Source organism: Alligator sinensis, unplaced genomic scaffold (genome assembly GCF_000455745.1).
Source record: "Alligator sinensis unplaced genomic scaffold, ASM45574v1 scaffold421_1, whole genome shotgun sequence".
NCBI lineage: Eukaryota > Metazoa > Chordata > Crocodylia > Alligatoridae > Alligator > Alligator sinensis.
In genome coordinates, this window is record NW_005841871.1 from 1,335,673 (window position 1) to 1,354,303 (window position 18,631).

General features: G+C 43.5%; 1 protein-coding gene across 4 annotated transcripts in view; it reads left to right on the plus strand.

Annotated features, from left to right (window-relative positions):
* The window catches only part of ABLIM2 (actin binding LIM protein family member 2), a 235,584-nt gene that overhangs the window by 183,002 nt on the left and 33,951 nt on the right, over positions 1-18,631 (plus strand). For all 4 annotated transcript variants that reach the window (XM_025195245.1, XM_025195240.1, XM_025195251.1 and 1 more), the window contains 2 exons: positions 3,177-3,226; positions 4,161-4,308. In XM_025195245.1, the coding sequence (XP_025051030.1) occupies positions 3,177-3,226; positions 4,161-4,308 (198 nt within the window). The remainder of the gene's footprint in view (positions 1-3,176; positions 3,227-4,160; positions 4,309-18,631) is intronic.

An 18,631-nucleotide genomic window follows, 5' to 3' on the forward strand; every position in this document is an offset into this window, starting at 1 on the left:
TAGATGACTCCAGCCAGATGATTGTCCAGTCTCCTCTTAAAGACCCTCAAGGTAGGGGAGAGCACCACCATGCTTGGAAGCCCATTCCACATTCTGGCAACTCTTACTGTAAAGAAGTTCTTCTTGATGTCTAACCTAGATCTGCTCTCCATCAGTTTGTAGCCATTGTTCCTAGTTACTCCAAGGGGTGCCCTGGTGAACAGAGCATGCTGCTCCCCGCTCCCTCTCGCCAATGAATTTATAGGCGGCCACAAGATCACCTCTCAGCCTTCTCTTGCAAAGGCTGAAGAGATCCAGGGCCCTCAATCTCTCCTCCTAGGGCTTTGCCTGCAGGCCTCTAACCATATGAGTGGCCCTCTAAAGGTTGTCCACATCCCTCTTGAAGTGTGGCACCCAAAACTGGATGCAGTACTCCAACTGCAGCCTGACCAATTCTGCATGAAGGGGAAGTATCACCTCCATGGACCTGTTTGTCATGCACCTGCTAATGTATGATAAAGTGCACTTGGCTTTACTGATTGCTTTGTCACATCGACAACTCATGTTCATCTTGGTGTCAACAATGACTCTGAGATCCCTTTCCACTGCTGTGCTGCTGAGAAGGTCCTCCCCGAGCCTTAAGCACACTGGTGATTCCTTCAACCTAGGTGGAGCACCTTGCACTTGTCCTTGTTGAACTGCATCCTATTCTGTTCTGCCTACTTTTCCAACCGGTCCAGATCTGCCTGGATTCGTTCCCTACCCTCTAGTGTGTTAACTTTACCCAATAATTTGGTATCATCTGAGAATTCAGACAGAGTGCTTTCCACATCCTCATCCAAGTCACTGATGAAGACATTAAACACCAGAGGTCCAAGGACCAAGCCCTCTGGGACTCCACTGCCCACATCTTTCCAGGTCGATACTAACCCATCCACCACCACTCTCTGAGTGTGACCCCTAAGCCAGGTTGCCACCCACCTAACTGTGTAATCATCTACATCACAGCTGCTCAATTTATCTGTGAGAATCAGATGAGATACTGTATCAAAGGCTTTCTTAAAATCCAAGTAGTTGACATCTACCTCAATTCTTGCATCTAAGCATTTTGTGACCTGGTCATAAAAAGAAACAAGGTTAGTCAGGCACGATCTACCTGCTACGATTCCATACTGGTTGCCCTTCAGCATTGTTTTTCCCACTGGACTCCCACAGATGTGATCCTGAATATTTTTTTCAAAGGTTTTCCCGAGGTTAGAGGTGAGACTAACCGGTCTACAATTACCCGATCCTCCTTCCTCCCCTTCTTGAAAATAGGGACCACACTGGCTCTTTTCCAGTCCCTCTGGGACCTCACCTGAGCATCACAAGCGCTCAAACAACCATGCCAGTGGCTCTGCTATGACACCGGCCAATTCCTTCAGCACCCTTGGAAGATCATCCAGGCCTGATTGACTTAAACACATTCAGCCCCTCCAAGTGTCCTTTCCCTAAGTTGATGCTAACAGTTGGTGGGCTGGTTTCCTTTTTGTGCCTGTGTATGATCCAATTGTTTTCAAGGACCAGGTGGATTGATTCTTTTTACAAAAAATGCCAATTTGTGAAAACTAAAACTTTTTCAGAAGCATTGGTTTTTCAGGATTAGCATGAATTAAAATTTAAACATATCCAATATCCACTCCTGGATTATAGTTTCATACCTCTAAATTTCCTACACTGATTTCTAGTCCTGGTCTTAGTGTTTCATTCATCATTTCATTAGGACGATTAAAAATTACTGACTAGAAATTTTAGCTAAGGAAAAACCACTACAATGGAGCCATTTGGCTGTTACAGGTGGCAAGGTTTCAGAAATACAAGTTTGACACATTATATTGTTAATATTGAAGTGATATTGTAGCCATGAGAGACCTGAAGAAGGGTAATGTGATACTTAAAAACATGTCTCAGTTTATCGCAACCATGCAGTTGTATCAATCAAATGTATCACCCACATGTTATATTGGACATTTCTTCTGGTGTTAAAATTATACCATTTTTATATATTCCTGCACTTTGGATCTATAGAGTTGAGATTAAATATTCTGGAGAGCAGAAGTGGGAAAAGTCCCATGAATAAGGAGGGCTTAAGATACTCCTGTGTTACTCCAGTTTCATGCTAATATGAAAACAACTATAGAGTTTTGCAGTAGTGCAAAAGATTTAGGATTTGATAAGTTATCTCATGCGTATGTATCAGTGTTGTGTGCAATTGGATTCTTGTCTCTCTGAAACTAAAGGACAAAAAGTGGCCAGAAAATTGAAGGAGAGGAGAAGGTACTGAGGTTCTAATAGGAATAAGAAATACCACGTAGTGGCAAGGTGTATCAGCAAAGGTTCTTTACCAGACTGTTCTCTAGCAAAGCGATAGACTCAGAAAACAATCTGCTGGGTAACTGTAACCACTGTAAAACCTTTTCTCTTTCCCACGCCATAATGTTGATCGTTAAGACCTGGATCAAGAGGTTTTCTGCTGCAATTTGTAAGCAGCATAGCATAGTTTAGAAGGAGCCTGGGGGAGGATTTTTTCTCTGATATCATAATCTTCTTCCACTGCTGGGGTGAAATAATTACTGAAAAACTTCAAAGGAGGACGTGTCTCTTCCCCATCTCCCCATCCTTCCTTTCCACTGGGTCACCTTTCCTGTCTGTCATATTCAGATGATAGAACCAAGGTACTACCCATTTTCTACCTGCCAACAGGGGGAGTGGTGCAGACTAGATATGCAGATCTAGCTGTATACCCCAGTGATCATTTTTATTACCATCCACATGGCAACACAGAGGAAAATAGAAGTGTTTTACCCCCCTAAGCAATGGTATAAGGATGGCCCACAACCTGACCCTAAGTTACTGTGTGCTTTACTCCCCCTCCTCCAGTCAAGTGCACAAAAGTAGCATCCAGCCATCCAACCTAAAAAGGTAGGTTAAAATTCTGTTGTGAGTGGATTTTAAACTTACCCAGAGCATTTGTATAACTTTGATCATTTCAAAGTTACTTTAAACAAATCTGGCACCATACCCATGTTCCTGTGGGGGTGGGGGTTGGATTTTAATGTTCTTTTTAGAATCCTGAAACAGGATCACAATCAAAATGCTAAAAACAAAGGACAGTGAAGAGAAACTACTTTAACCCTTCAACATATTTTTTCTTTTAGCAGCAAGAAGATCTGAGGGGGAGAATGGAAGTTTTGATCAAGATAAGAAGGTAACATTCAAATGATGCATAAAAATCCAACATAGTCTGTTAGTGTTTTTCTACTGTTTTAAAATGTTTTAATGAAGTTATCATTATTGATCATGCTAGACATTTTATAGTTCCAAATATGCATTCAGTCCTAAACAGATGTTTTAGAAATACGTAGCCCTTCCATTGTTATGACAAAATATAAGAATTACAGCAATCAGTAGTCCACTCATTTACTCAGTCTTCTAGGTCCAGTGGATGTTCTGGTTTTATTTAACATACCTTTTGTTAAATAAAAGTTATGATGAATAATGTGAATCATTAAAAAAAGAAGAAAGAAAAAGACCATGATCTGAAATGGAGAGAGCATTCGATTAACAACTTCAATTAATAAGAAGCCTATCTCCAACACACTGGGTGCATCTACATGTGCAATTAATGCAAATGAATAAATTCCAGCACAGTTTGTGCCAGATGTATTGCTCCTAGGCATTGCAGTGCTATCCTATGGCAGATACTCCATCCTAGTAGCACCACACAAGTAGAAGGTGGTATTTTACTTCAGAGTAAATTAGTCAACTCCACAGTAAACATCTCGTCCAAATGCACCCACAAAGATATTAAAAATTTCTAGTAGCTAGAAATTTGGGGGTATTGTTTAGGGAATTGTTTTATCACTTACCATTTTATTATAATAATTTATCTCCTTTATGATTTATCTTGTTTATATTCTGAGTGGCCCTGAGACTTTTTTGGGAGAGTGGCATATAAATCTAATTAATAAACTTCTAGCAAAGATTACCATGATGAATGCAATCTGTGTCTTTCACTCTTGTGACTCGGTGAATGATTGATACTGAATATCCCTCTACATAAAAATGTATCAGAGAAAATTCCCATGTTGGTGAATTTGTAGAAATAAATACACGTTAATACTGATCCTTGTTCTCTTCAGCTAAAGACCAGTTGGTTGATTCTGAAAGGAGAAATGGATGCCAGAACGAATTCACCAGATTCAGATACTCGGTCACTATCTCATGCTCCTGGAACTGACAGAGAACAGTTCCAGCAAACGCAAGAAAATGCAACCACTGTATATTCCCGTAAGTATTTAACTTCGGTGACTAATAACTTGACTAACTAGCCACATATTGTCATTCTTTGCATTGGGCCTTAAACCTATGCTCAGAAGTTCCTTCTTTAAAAAAAATAGAAATTCCTGGTTAATCTTTGTTATAGAAAGCTGATTTCCAGACAGTTCACTCTGAATGAGGCAAGGAAGGACATGCTCATCGAGACTAAAGGAACCTAAAAATTACTCTTAGTCCATAAGTCTGGAAGAGGTTGACAACTTTAAAAGAAACTACCTGTGAACAGCAACTACCCTAAGAGAAATCCTCCTGCAATACCAGGCTAGAGACACAGGTCACTTAGGGTAAAGGGTTTGGAGAAGCAATTTTCCAAAAGAATGCATTCAGTGTAAGGTATATGTGGCAGTGAAAATAATATGCCAATCATGTGGGTATTTTGGTAATGTGATAGCTAGCTCCATCAGCTCATATTATGGAAATTATGGCTTTGCTATACAAGGAAGGGGAAAAACAGATGCAGCAAAATTTGTCGCTAGGGTGTAAAGATGAAAGAAAAAAATAGTTCTGGATCTGAAAATTCCACTGAACAAAACCAAGAGGATTTTCTTTCTCACATGCCATCGAATGTTTCATAGAAAGGAAATGCTTCACAAAATACCCTGTGCTTGAAAAGTTAACTCCTAATGCTGCAAGCTCATAACATCCAGGCGCAACTAATAGTAATGAGTATACACAAGCTGTGCAGGCTCCTAGTTGTGTGTGGCATGTGACACGAGATGGATGATTATTCTGTATGAGCAAAATACTATATCATAGGTTTCTTCATGCAATTGTCAATGGTCCTATTGTTGTACTGCAAGTCACTCATTTTTCTTCAATTTTCTAATCACACATGAAGTGTGGAACCATAAAGATCAGAGATAAAAAAGAGTCCCTGGTTTAGAATGTCCCATCTGTCAATGAAAAATTTCTCGTTGGGTGACATTATCAGTGTCTTGCCGAGTGTCCTAAGTGAGGGCTTCTACAATGTACTTTAGGATTTATCAACTAAAAAGCTATGACATGTAGGACTTTTTTTCCCTTGCTATTCAGCTTATTTTTCCTTTCTTGTTAATGTTATCCAGTTGCTCCTATGCCTTTTTTTTCCTGCCAGCCTAAAATCTTTTCTTTCCTTCAGTATAACTTCCACTTTTTACAACTACCTGAAGGGTGCTTCCAAAGAGGATGGAGCTAGACTGTTCTCAGTGGTGGTAGGTGACAGAACAAGGAGCAAATGTCTCAAGTTGCAGCAAGGGAAGTTTAGGTTAGATACTAGGAAAACCTCTCTCTCTTTTAGAGGGCAGTAAAGCACTAGTTTTCCAGAGAGGTGGTGGAATCTCCATCCTTGGAGATTTTTAAGACCCAGCTGGACAAAGCCTTGGCTGGGATAATCTAGTTGGCGATGGTCCTGCTTTGAGCAGGGGGTTGATCTAGATGACTTCCTGACCATCCCTTCCAACCTTACTTTTCTATGATATTTTCTATGATTCTATGATATGTGAAGGTTGCCAAGTGTCCTATTAGTCATTGCTTAGCTAATCCTACCTTCTTTCTTTGGTGAATAGGAGGCAGGCAAAACATTAGCCCTACCCCTCAATCTGATTAGTTGCTCAGTGTGGCTGGAGTGCCAGTGGAAATAACCTATGCCAGGCATAGATTTGGCACAGGTTACTTCCTTCACACAGCAAGGGGGAACTGAGGCTCTTGAGAGAAACTCTCTGAGATAGAAAAGGCTCTCTGCTTTCTTCAGATCTGCTTCTGGGCAAGGGCAACAGAGCACTCCTCATTACAGGGCTTGTAGTAAGCCACAATTGAAGCCTTGAGTAGCTAGGCATCATAGGGTACATCCAGATGAGTGCGTGCATGCAGTATGTGGTGCCACAGACCCATCTGTAGTGCCGTACATTGCACATGCTGCATATGCAGGCATTCCCCACACTGTTAATTTGCACCACAGGGGCATTTTTTGATAACAGGAAATCCTGGTGTCAAAAAAGCCCACAGCACAAAAAATGGGGCCTTGCAAATAGTGGCAGTGTACACCACCTGAAACCAGGAACCTGGCTGACTGGAGCCACACTCTGGCTGCCAGCAGGCTCGCTGCTGCCAGATTGCCACTGCTGGAGCCCTAGGAGGCTCCCAGGACCCTAGGTAAGGCTGCTGGGGCCAGCCCAGGTACTGGCAACAGCCTCCTGTACCCCATCCAGGGCAATGTACTGTGTGCCAGAGAGCACGTGCACAGGCTTTCTCCAGGGACAAGGAGCAGCAGCACAATATGTGCTGCTGCTGTTTGTCCCCAGGAAAATGCACAAGCCTGCACATCTGGATTCAGCCATAGTGACTATCACTCTACTAAGTCTCATATCCATTCTCTTACACATTATACTTTGTCTGAAATAACATTGTCAATCTCAAACCACAGCAGTAACATGTTCCAGCAAGACCACCGCTGAGCATGGCTCTCATCCACTCCCTCTTCCACGTGCCAAACCTGGAAAATACACCCATGAGGATACTTCAAAGGAATCCCTATGTGGTCATCATCAAGCCCTTGATGTACTTAAGAGGGTCCACTGAAGATGACCTTGAGTAGCCTACCCAGCACATTACTAGTTTTGGCATGTGCAAGTGGGTGTGGGTGGATGATTGCAGTTTTGGGGCATGTGAGCAGGCCAGGCTTGGCATTATCCTTACCAGGTCATCAACAACCAGGGGTGATGTGTAGGGGTGCAAGTGGGTGCATGTGCACCCCCTGAGTGTGGTGATGCACCCCCTGAAAAAAGGCGCCGCTGACAATGGCGGTCACCACTCGTCACCCCACCACTGACACTGCCCACGGTGTCTGCAGGCAGTCAACGATAGCCCCTGGCCACCGCCACCTTTGCTGGTAGCGCCTGCGGGTGGTCGCCCACCCCTGGTCAGCACTCACCACCCCGCATCCCCCCCACCGCCCACTGGCAGTGCCGGCAGCATTTGCGGGAACTCCATGCTTACCGCCACCATGCTCCTGCCGCCACCATGCCCCCCCAGCTACCGCCAGCACAGCATGGCCCCCCAGCCACTGGGGACACACGCCGTTCATGGTATAAACATATTCTTAGCTCCCATTGAGCTCTTTGTGGGAGAAAATTTGTTTGTAAAGTTTCAAAATTACTTTGCAAAGCTGCAGAGAAAGCTAGAGCATTAGCCATTTACCTTATGTTCATTCCCAACTTTTGGGTATAGTTAGGAAATGGCTTGCAATCCTTACTACCTTATTTGGTTATATCTGTGTAAGTGTATACAGTTGTCTGGGGCAGACTCAGACATTGCTGCCAGCAATGACTAACTCCCTTCTGTGCAAAACATTTCCTCCATTCAGAGCTCATGGGCACTGTGGGTGCCAATGTTGTTTTAAGCCATCCCTTGTATTGGTGTTTTGTTTAAGATTGATTCATTCTCCAAGGCTGTATTTATCCTTTCTTGAGAATTCTTAATAGACATCATGCGGCTACAGTAACTTGGGCATACATAGGCATATTATGTTAAGTACATAGCCGCATGTATAACATGTCAAGCTCACGTACTAAATCACTGTACATCCATCTCTTGTGTATTTGAACTTTTCTTCTAAGGGCAGTTACACTTCTGTTTTGAAAGATCAATGTTAATTACAAAAGCTTATCCACTCAAAACACAGTATCAATAAATGGTTCAATATAAATGGTTTGATGATTTATTTAAATGCACTTCCATTCATTTAAAATAGCAGGCCTAAAGGAAAGCAACAGTTACTATCTCTTTAAGAGCAGACTTGCTGTATTGTGATAGTGCCCTTGATACTGGGCTCTGTCATTATGCTAAAGAAGATCTATAAATGATTGGCTGAATGATTAGTTTAGGGTCATTTCCCACCATTTCCTGCCCAGATTACCCTTACTTTTAAAAAGAGGCAAGGATTTTTTGGATGTAATACCTTTTATTGGTTGGAATAAAGTTGGAATAAAGTTAGACAGGCTTTCCAATGCAACATGTTCTTCATTGGGCCCTGATAAAGACCTGATGAATATTGCATCAGGTTGTCATGAAGACCTGATGAAGAATGCCTTGCATTTGAAAGCTTGTGTAACTATTCCAACTACATAATTGGTCCAATGAAAGATATTGCCCCAAAAATCCTTGCCTCTTGCATAATTCATGGATCATCATGGCTACAATATGGAAAGCTGGGGAAGTGGGGGGGAAGTATTACAGCAACACCCAGCACAGGACCTAGCACAGGACCAGAGCCTTGTTGTGGTAGGCACTAGGGCTGTGCGAAACACCATTGTTTTGTTTCGACGTCCATTTCACTGTTTCAAAGGGACAGTGTTTCGTTTCATCATTTCATTTCATTTTGAAGTACTGTCTTGTTTTGTTTCGTCGAAACTGTTTTGCTGTTTCGATGTTTTGCCTATAGGCTATAGTGGGGAATCATGAAAATGGCTAGAACTTTATCATTTCTTGCCTGATTCAGATGAAAATTGTAGGGATGGTAGCCCCTTCTGAGGGCATGAAGCCTGCCAATTTTCAAGGAGATCGGTGTAGAGGTTTCTCATAAACTGCACTTCAAACTGTTCAAAGCAAAACTTGTGACAAGTGCCAGCAGCAGCAGCCTGCTGTCATCCAGCTCGCATCCCCGGGAGGGCTGTGGGGCTGCGCTGGACTCCTCCGGGTGGTGCAGGCCCCTGGATCTGCGTGCCGGATGACAGGAGGCTGCTGCTGCCATCTGGAACCAGCAGTGGGAACAACCCACACCCAGCGCCGTGGAAGACTGATGCTGCCGCTGGCCCCAGGCAGCAGCAACAGCCTCCTGTCATCCGGCACGCAGATCCAGGGGCCTGCACCCCGGGAGGGCTGCAGGGCTGTGCTGGACTCCTCCTAGGGGTGCGGGCCCCTGGATCTGCAACTTCCTGTCATCTGACCCAGTGGTGGGAGGCAGGGGAGAGCCAGGGCTGTGCTCTGAGCGTCTCTGCAGCCTCGTGGAGCTCAGCCCAGCAGTGGGAGGCAAAGCGCAGCCCTAGTAGCTCTGCCCACCTCCCGCCACCAGGCTGAGCTCCGTGGGGCTGGCAGAACCGATCAGAGTGCAGCCCTGGCTCTGCCTGCCTCCCACCACTGGGCTCTGCTTCACGGGGCTGCGGAGCCACTTGGAGCACAGCCCTGGCTCTCTGCTGCCTCCCGCCACCAGGCTGCTTCAAAACTCAAAGCATGTTGAAACTTTCAGCATGTTTTGAGTGCCCTCATTTCACTTCAAAGCTGTTTCAAAGCTATTTGTTTCATTTTGATTTCACTACTTTGAGCTTGAAAAGCATCAAAACAGCTTTGAAATGAAACACTCAGCAAAATTTCACACAGCCCTAGTAGGCACTCTACATGGTATCATAGAGTCTCTGACCAGAAAAGCTGATAGTCTTATTTATGACAATATGCCACATGCTTTTGTCAAGAGGTAATGGAAGTGGGTGTATAAGAATAATAGTGACCGGAACACAGAACTATGCCCATTAGTGGAGCACAGAATTGGCATGTGCCAAGTCAAAAGACTGCTTCTCGCAAACTTACATAATTCTCAGTGTGCACTATTTTAAAAGTTGAGCCTTTTTGAGTGGAATGCTGGTCAGCCACCAGGAAATACAAAAAGCATTTAACATTTCAGTTACACTTTGGAGATAGCTAAAAAACAGATCATTGGACTATGGCCACAGTTCTTTTTGCAGCTCTGCTACTGACCTGTTCTGTAACTTCCCCTGCCTGTGGCTCAGTCTGCCCATCTTTGGTGTAAAGGGTTTTGAGGAATAGGGATGGAAAGTGCAATCTAAGATGAAGAGAATGATGATTAAACCTCATCTAGAGTATTGTGTGCAGTTTGGGGACCACATTTGAAAAAGGCTGTGAAGAAGTTACAGAGGGTCCAGAGGTGGGTAACAAAAATGCAAAAGAGCTTAGAAGGTCAGCTATACAAAGAGATGTTGAAGGAAACAGGCATGTTCAGCTTGCAGAAGAGGAAATCAAGAAGGGATAATAAGCCTATGTGTGCCCAAGTTACTTCCTGGATTGCAACCCAGTCATGGTGGGGAGGCTTGTCTGTCCTGATGATACTGAGAGTGATGCCGTCTGGAATTTTTTTCCTGATAGGGTCTCCCATGGCAGCAAGGTCAAAGGTGAGGTTCCAAACAAATAGTGACCCAACCCAAATAACTAGGGTAGGTGGACCTCTTTAGCCCTGGTTCAGCAATCATGTAGGAGAAGAATACTCCGAAACTAAACCACTTGGATATATCCCCACTCCAGACATTGGCACTTGATAGATCTTGGTGTGTCAGCGTGATCTTAGGGATGTCCTGCACACTGGAGTCATACCTAGTGCTGACTGCTATACTGACCACAGACTTGTTCACTCAAAGTTCTCCTTCCACTTCAAGCCTCAGCCCAAGCACAGAGGCAACCCGCCCCCCCTCCGCAAAGAAATTTGATGTTTCCAAGCTGAAAAATCAATTTTGCCAACAAAAATTTCAAACAACACTTCAGCCAAAGCTTGAAAGCCAAGCCCATAGTACAGACACCTCACCCAATGGGCTCTGGAACACATCAAGTCAGAGATCTTGGAAACCACCAAGGAGATTGCTGGGCTCAGTACTAAGAGAAACCAAGACTGGTTTAATGAAAATGACAAAGACAGTCAAGTCCTGCTCACAAAAAAGAGGACCATTCATCAAGCCCTTCTAGTATAGCCAACTAACCCAGAGAGAAAAGTGGCTTACCACCAGGCACATAACATCCTTGAGTGGAAACTGCATGACATCCAAAACAAATGGTGGACTGATCTTGCAGAAAGAATACAACTATGTGCTGAGAATGGAGACACCAGAAGCTTCTATAAAGCACTTAAATCTGTCTGTGGCCCCACCTTCCTGGTCCCAAGCCCACTGCAGAGCTCTAATGGCCGGACCCTACACATTGACAAAGACTGAGCACTTTCAAACTCTCTTTAGCGCTGAACACACGGTATATGAGTCTCCATCAACCGAGTCATACTTTCACAGTTTCATAGTTGTTAGGGTCAGAAGGGACCTGAGCAGATCATCAAGTCTGACCTCCTGCCATGGGCAGGAAAGAATGCTGGGGTCAAACGATCCTGGCTAGGTGATTAGCCTCCTTTTGAAGACCCCCAAGGTAGGAGTGAGCACCACCTCCCTTGGAAGTCGGCTCCAGATCCTAGCCACCCTGACTGTGAAGTAGTGCTTCTTGATGTCTAGCCTAAACCTACTCTCAGTCAACTTGTGGCCATTAAGACTTAACAGTCAGTCAAGCAACTAACTGTTAAGAAGGAACTAGATGAGCATCCTACACTGGAAAAAACCTTCACTGCTATCGACCAGATAAAAAGCAACAAATATTCTGGAATTGATGAAATTCCACCTGAAGTCCTGAAATAGGAAGGTCCCACCCTACACTCCAAACTCCATTAACTATTTATAGCCTGCTGGGAGCAGCGGAAAATTCCACAAGATCTGAGTGATGCCGTAATCGTCAACCTCTACAGGAATAAAGGTGACAAATCAGACTGTTCTAACTAACAAGGGATCACCCTTTTGTCCATCGCCAGGAAGATTCTAGCTAGAATCCTCTTCAACAGGCTGGTGCCTGCCATAGCAGAAGAGGTCCTCCTGGAGAGCCAGTGTGGCTTCAGAGAAAACAGAGACATGACAGATATGGTATTTGTGCTCAGACAAATACAGGAAGAGTGCTGGGAGCAGAACAAGGGGCTGTATATCACTTTCATCAACCTCACTAAGGCGTTTGACACCATAAGCTGAAATGGCCTCTGAAAGATTCTTGAGAAGCTCAGGTGCCCACCTAAGTTCCTCACCCTGGTCAGGCAACTCCATGACAGTCAGCATGGACAAGTCAAGAACAACAGCAATCTCTCAGGTCCCTTCCTGATCTCCAATGGAGTTAAGCAAGGCTGTGTACTCACCCCTACTTTGTTCATGATTTTCTTCGCAATGATGCTACAGCAAGCATCAGACAAGCTTGGGGAAGGTGAATAAGGTGTTTACATCTGCTTTCAGGCAGACCGAAAGTTCTTCAACCTCAGATGGCTACAGGTTCACACAAAGACCTCGCAACAGCTCATCCATGAACTTCTGTTTCCAGATGATTGTACCCTGGTTGCCCACACCCAACACGATCTGCAGCACATGACCACTTGCTTTGCTCCTGCAGCACAATTGTTCAGACTTACCATCAGCCTGAGGAAGACTAACGTTCTTCATCAGCCAATTCCATGCCAAGCTTGTGTGGCACCAAAGATGACCATTGAAGGAAATGAGCTAAATGCTGTCAAGCAGTTCCCCCACCTGGAGAGTGTCATTTCATATGATGCCACGATTGACAAGGAGGTAGACAATAGACTCTCAAGAGCTAGCAGTGCCTTTGGCAGACTCTATAAGTGGGTCTGGAATAGTCATAGCCTACAGGCACAGACCAAAGTCAAGGTGTACAGAATTGCTGTTATCTCCACTCTAGTGTACGATGCTGAGTCATGGGTCTTATATTGCCGCTATGTACACCTCCTCGAGTGCTTTCATCAGTGCTGCCTCTGCACCATTCTCAAGATCCGCTGGCAGGATTATGTCACCAATGTGGAGGTGCTACAAAGAGCCAAAACCACCAGTATTGAGGTGATTCTCCTGCACACTTAGCTGCGGTGGGTAAGCCACATGGTCCAGATGGATGACAACTGCCTACCAAAGGCCGTGCTGTACAGGGAACTGATGACAGGGAAACATGACCAGGGGGCCCCACACAAGCACTTAAGGGACACTCTGAAGAGGTCCTTTTCTGCCTGCGATATTTACCACAAACTATGGGAAACACAGGCTACAGATCATGATGCCTGGTGGCTCCAAATCAAAAAGGCAACAGCCTTCTTTGAATGTCAATGCAGACCCAGCATTGTGGAGAAGAGGAGCAGGAGGAAAGATACACCCTCATCTAGCAGCAATCAGCCATACACATTTAATTGTTGCAGCAGGATTTGCCTCTCTGCAGTTGGACTGATTAGTCACCAGAAGGCCTGCAGTCGGTGTGGGCAGTTCCCTTCCTAACATCTTTGTCTGTGAAGAACCACCAAGAAGAAGATAGCAGTCCTCATATGTGAAGGGCCGCCATAAAGAAGGGAGAACACCTTTTCTGTCTTGCTTCAGAGAGTGGGATGCAGACCAATGGCTTGAAGTTACGACAAAGTATGTTTAGATTAGATATCAGGAAAGACTACTTCACTGGTAAAACAATGAGGCAGTGGATTAGACTGCCTAGGGAAACTGTGAGATCTCCAACATTGAAGGTTTTCAAGGAGAGGTCAGAGAAGCATCGGTTAGGGTTTATCTAGGCGTAGCTATGCCTGTGTTCTTCTGTGGGTATTTCCCATGCTTCTGGATTTTGATGGTTGCCAATGGGGTAAGGAAAAAAAAAATCTCCACCTGTTGCCACACATGTCAGTTAGGGGGTTGGGGCTTACCTTCCTCAAAAAAACTGGGTAAGGGCTGCAGCCAAAACTGGGGGTTTCACTCAGGTGTGCCAGTGCTCCTGCTTGGACTAAAACCCAGCGATTCCTGGCTAGAGAGTCTTGTCCCTCTGCTCAGGATCAGACCAATCACCACACTTGGAGTCAGGAAGGAATTTTACCCCAGGGTCAGACTGGTATGGACTGTGGGGGTTTTGTCTTTCTCTATAGTATGGGATGTTGCCCTCTTCCTTGGAACTCTTGAGTGTATTTTGACAACCCTTGCAGCAGCACTGCCTGCCATTTTCCCCCTGTCTTATCCATCATAGGCTAGTTGTGTGACATTGTCAATTGTGTAGTTTTAGTAATAGGATAGACTAGGATTTGTACAGGACGCTTTGGGTATGCATGGTCCTGCCTCAGGCTGGGGGTGGTTCTAAATGACCTCCCGAAGTCCACGCAGCCCTACATTTCTATGATTTCCCTCTCTATAAAACTTCTAGATTTCCCCTTTATAAATCCTTTTTAAAATTTTGACAAAATGTAGATTCACCTTTACACTTGTAACCTCTAAGTATAGGCTGTTTGTCATTGCCATCATTCATAATTTTAAGCACAAAGGGCCAGGTCTGCAAAGGTACTTAGACCCCCAAAGTTGCTTATCAGCATGGATCCTAATTTATAATATTTTCTAATTATGCATGTGCTGAAAAACAAGTTTGGAATGGTCCAATTACAATGTTGGAACCAGCAGGAGCAATAGCAATTAAGAATATAGTTGATATATTTATAGCATCTGCCTTGGCAAAGATGCAATGTCACAAATCCATCAGTTACATAAAGAAATTTACTACAATATATTACAGAAGTATTTAGTCAGCATTGAATTATGTGATGTGTGTAACCAGCCCAAATAAATTAGCTAGTTAATTCTAGATGCAGTCCTTAAAAGAAACAAGCAGAAATTAGATACAAAGTGGGTGTGTCTACACAAGATGCTGACTGCACAGTAGCTTAATAATACTGCTCAGTAGCACATCACAGCACCAACAATGCTAATATGCTACCGTGCAGTATTATTAGGCTGCTGTGCATTAGCATCACTTAAAAGGCATTTGCCAGCACTACTGCGCAGTAACTCTAGTTACTGTGTGTTTACTTAGTACTCGATTATACAAGTACTAAATGAATGCTCAGTAACCACTATGCAGTATTATCTTGCATAGATGTTCCCAATATATCTAACCCCTGAGAAGTTTATAGGAATAAGGACCTTGGTGAAATACCATCCCCATTAAAATAAAGGTAAGTATTCCTGTTGGTTTTAATTCTGCCAGTATTTCTCCCTGGAATTTTTCCAAATGACCACAAGATGTCGCCTGCATCTCACTTCTCTGCTTTTTATACACAAAATTCATCAAGTTAATTCTAAAATAAATGGTTATTCCTCATTAAAACTGCAGTATAAATTTCCTATTATATGTTAAAATAAGTTTAATTTGGTTTAAAACCATTCTCAAAGCATGTCCTTCTGCTGCCATAATACCTTATCAGTAGCCAGAAGATGCTGGGGGTTTAACACCTAAATGCAGCCAGTGACAGAAGCAGGATCAGAGGAAAGCAGGGTAGAAGGGACCTCACAAGGTCATCTAGTACAACCCCCTGTTCAAGACAGGAGCTTTCCTGAGTAAACCATCTTAGCCAGGTATCTGTCTCACCAGCCCTTGAAAGTTTCCAAGGATGGAGATTCCAGTTTCTATAGGCAGCCTGTTCCAATGCTTGACCACCCTCATAGTCAGAAGTTCTTTCTAATCTCCAACCCAAATTTACCCTGCTGAAGTTTGACATCACTGTTCCTAGTCCTGTCCCCTACAGTCATGGAGAAAAGCACAAATCCATCCTCTCTGTAGTTGCCTTTCAGGTATTTCACAACCATGATCTAATTCCCCATCAGTCTTCTCTTCTCCAGACTAAATAACCTTAGCTCTTTCCACCTTTCCTCATAAGTCTTGCTTCCCAAGCCCCTAGTCATATTTATTGCTCTGTGTTGTACTATGTCCAAACTGTCCATATCCTTCTTGAAGTGTAAGGCCCAAAACTGGACACAGTACTCCAAGTAAGGCCTCACCAGTTCTGAATAGAGTGGAAGAATCACTTTCCTTGATTTTCAGAAGACACTCCTTTTATGACAACCCAGTATGCTGTTGCCTGTCTTGGCAAGAACTGCTCACTGTTGGCTCACATTCAGCTTATGATCTACTGTAACTCCTAGCTCCTTTTCTGCAGTAGTGAGGCAGTCACTCCCCAGTCTGTATTTGTGCATGCAGTTATTTTGTCCCGAGTGCAGGACCTTTCACTTGTCCTTGTTGAAGCTCATCTGATTGATTGTGGACCATTTCCCCAGTCTAACCAGCTTATTCTGAACCCAAACCCTGCCCTCTGGAGTATCTACAACTCCACCCAACTTGGCATTGTCTGCAGATTTGCTCAGCATGCACCCAACTCCATGATCTGAATCATTAAAGAAGATGTTAAACAATACCCAGCCCAGGACAGACCCCTGGGGAACTCCATTTAATACCTCCTCCCAAATAACCAATAAGCCATTAAAGCCTACTCATTAAGCACAATCATCCAGCCAGTTATGTTTCCACCATACAGTACTTTCATCTAGTCTGTATTTCCTTACCTTGTTATGACACAACATTATGGGAGACCGGGTCAAAAACCTTGCTAAAGTCAAGGTATATCACAGCCACTGCTCTCCCCTCATCCACAGAGCATGTCACCTTATCATAGAAGAAAATCAGGTTGGTCAGGCATGACTTCCTTTTGGTGAATCTATGCAGGATGTTCCTGATTACCTTGTTCTCCTCTAGTGCTTAACAATGGATTCCTTGAGGAGCAGCTCCATGATCCTTCCAGGTATTGGGGTCAGGCTGACTGGTCTGTAGTTCTCCATATCCTCTTCTCCCCTCTTAAAAATTGTCACTACACTTGGCCTTTTCCAGTCATCAAGACATCATCTGACTTCCATGAGTTCTCAAAGTGTGTAGCCAATGGCTCTGAAATTACCTCAGTGAATTCTCCAGTACCCTAGAAAAGCTATGAATGGCTTTTGAAACTGCAATTCCTGCATTCCTAAATAATGCAAATGCAGGATTTTATACCCCATGATTGTTGCTACTTTGTTCTGTCTTTTTATAGTTGCAGTTAGGTCCAAGTATTATAGGATATACCTAGCTATACCAGTCATATACTCTCAGTCATTGCTCCATGTAACAGAGAGGGCTAGGACCAAGGAATCTGTCTCCCAGCAATGGTCCAGACTAATTTATCTGACAGCAACAGCGTAGGACACAGTTGCTCACCCAGTGCATGGGGCAGCAGTGACTTCCAGTTGCCGCTGTGATCACAACTGGAATCACTTGGCTGCTGGTGCCAGATGCTTTTTGTTGCCCCCCATGACTCCCGGGGCAGTGTGAGGGCACCTGGTGCCAGTGCACCTCTGGCACCGTCCTTTCTATGTTTGAGAGGCAAAAGCAGAGAGCATAACTTCATTTTAGAGATATGCTCTACACAACAAATCCCTTATCCCAGATTGGGACCCACAGGTGCTGTTGCAAAGCAAATAATAAGCAATAATAAATTATATCCTTATTTCTTTAAGGACAGAGTATTCCATATTGGATCAGACAGGCAATCTATATAGTTCATTCTCTTGTCACAAACAGTAAATCAGAGTCATATTCCTCAGAAGAAGGTGAAAGAATTCCTGGTTTAGACAATTTATAGAATATCTTGCTCATAATCTTGTTTCTAGACCACTCAGTTACTGAGGATATTACATAAGGATTTACTTCCCCATCTAATAGAACCATTGGCTTCCTCATTATTCATTGAAATGCATAACCTTTTTGACATCCTCCAAAGCTTTTGGCCTCAGTGAAATCTCATGGCAATGAGTTCCAAAGGGAGTTCACTCACCATTTTTCTCTTATCATTTTTAGCTTCCTTAGTTTCATTGCTGTTCCGGCAGTCTCATACCAGTGATGCTCGGTTACAGTTTTTCTGTGCATCATGCATTTTTTTCCTCTACCTTTATCATGACCTTTCTCAATTATCTTTTCTCTAAACATATAGAACCAGGTTATCTAGTGTAAATTGACAAAAGTCCATTGAAGAGAAGGATGCTTTTCAGATTTCTACTTCCTACAAATCTGGCCCATTATTTAAATTGATTCTATAAGATTTGGAAATGAGTGTTTAAGGTGTTTGCAGCATCTGTAATAATGCTAGAAAACCTGAACAGCAGACAAAGATAATTTCATCTAATACCTTGTGACAAGGACATGAAAAAGCAAAGGATCCATGATTGAAATGCAGTTATTTGAGGAAGAAATGAGGTAACTATGTACTAGCTCATAGCAATGGTAAGATGAGAAATGGAAAATACCTTTTCCATTTGACAGTGGAGAGGAAATTTGATAACACAGCATGGAGTTCTCCCTGTCTTTACAAAAATTGTCATGAACAGTTAGACAGAACCTCTGAATTGGTGGCACATTTAATATCACTCTTGGGTAGTGGCTCATCAGCTAAAAAGAAAGATTACCACTGCCTGAATCCTCTAGCGTTGCACTTAGAAACCAAATTTTTAACCTAGTGCTTTATGGATTGACGTAACACTCGATTGATGAAGAGCAGAAAGGCTTGCTTTAATAACTGCCAACAAGTTACAAAATTAAATGCCAGAAAAAGACTCTTTCC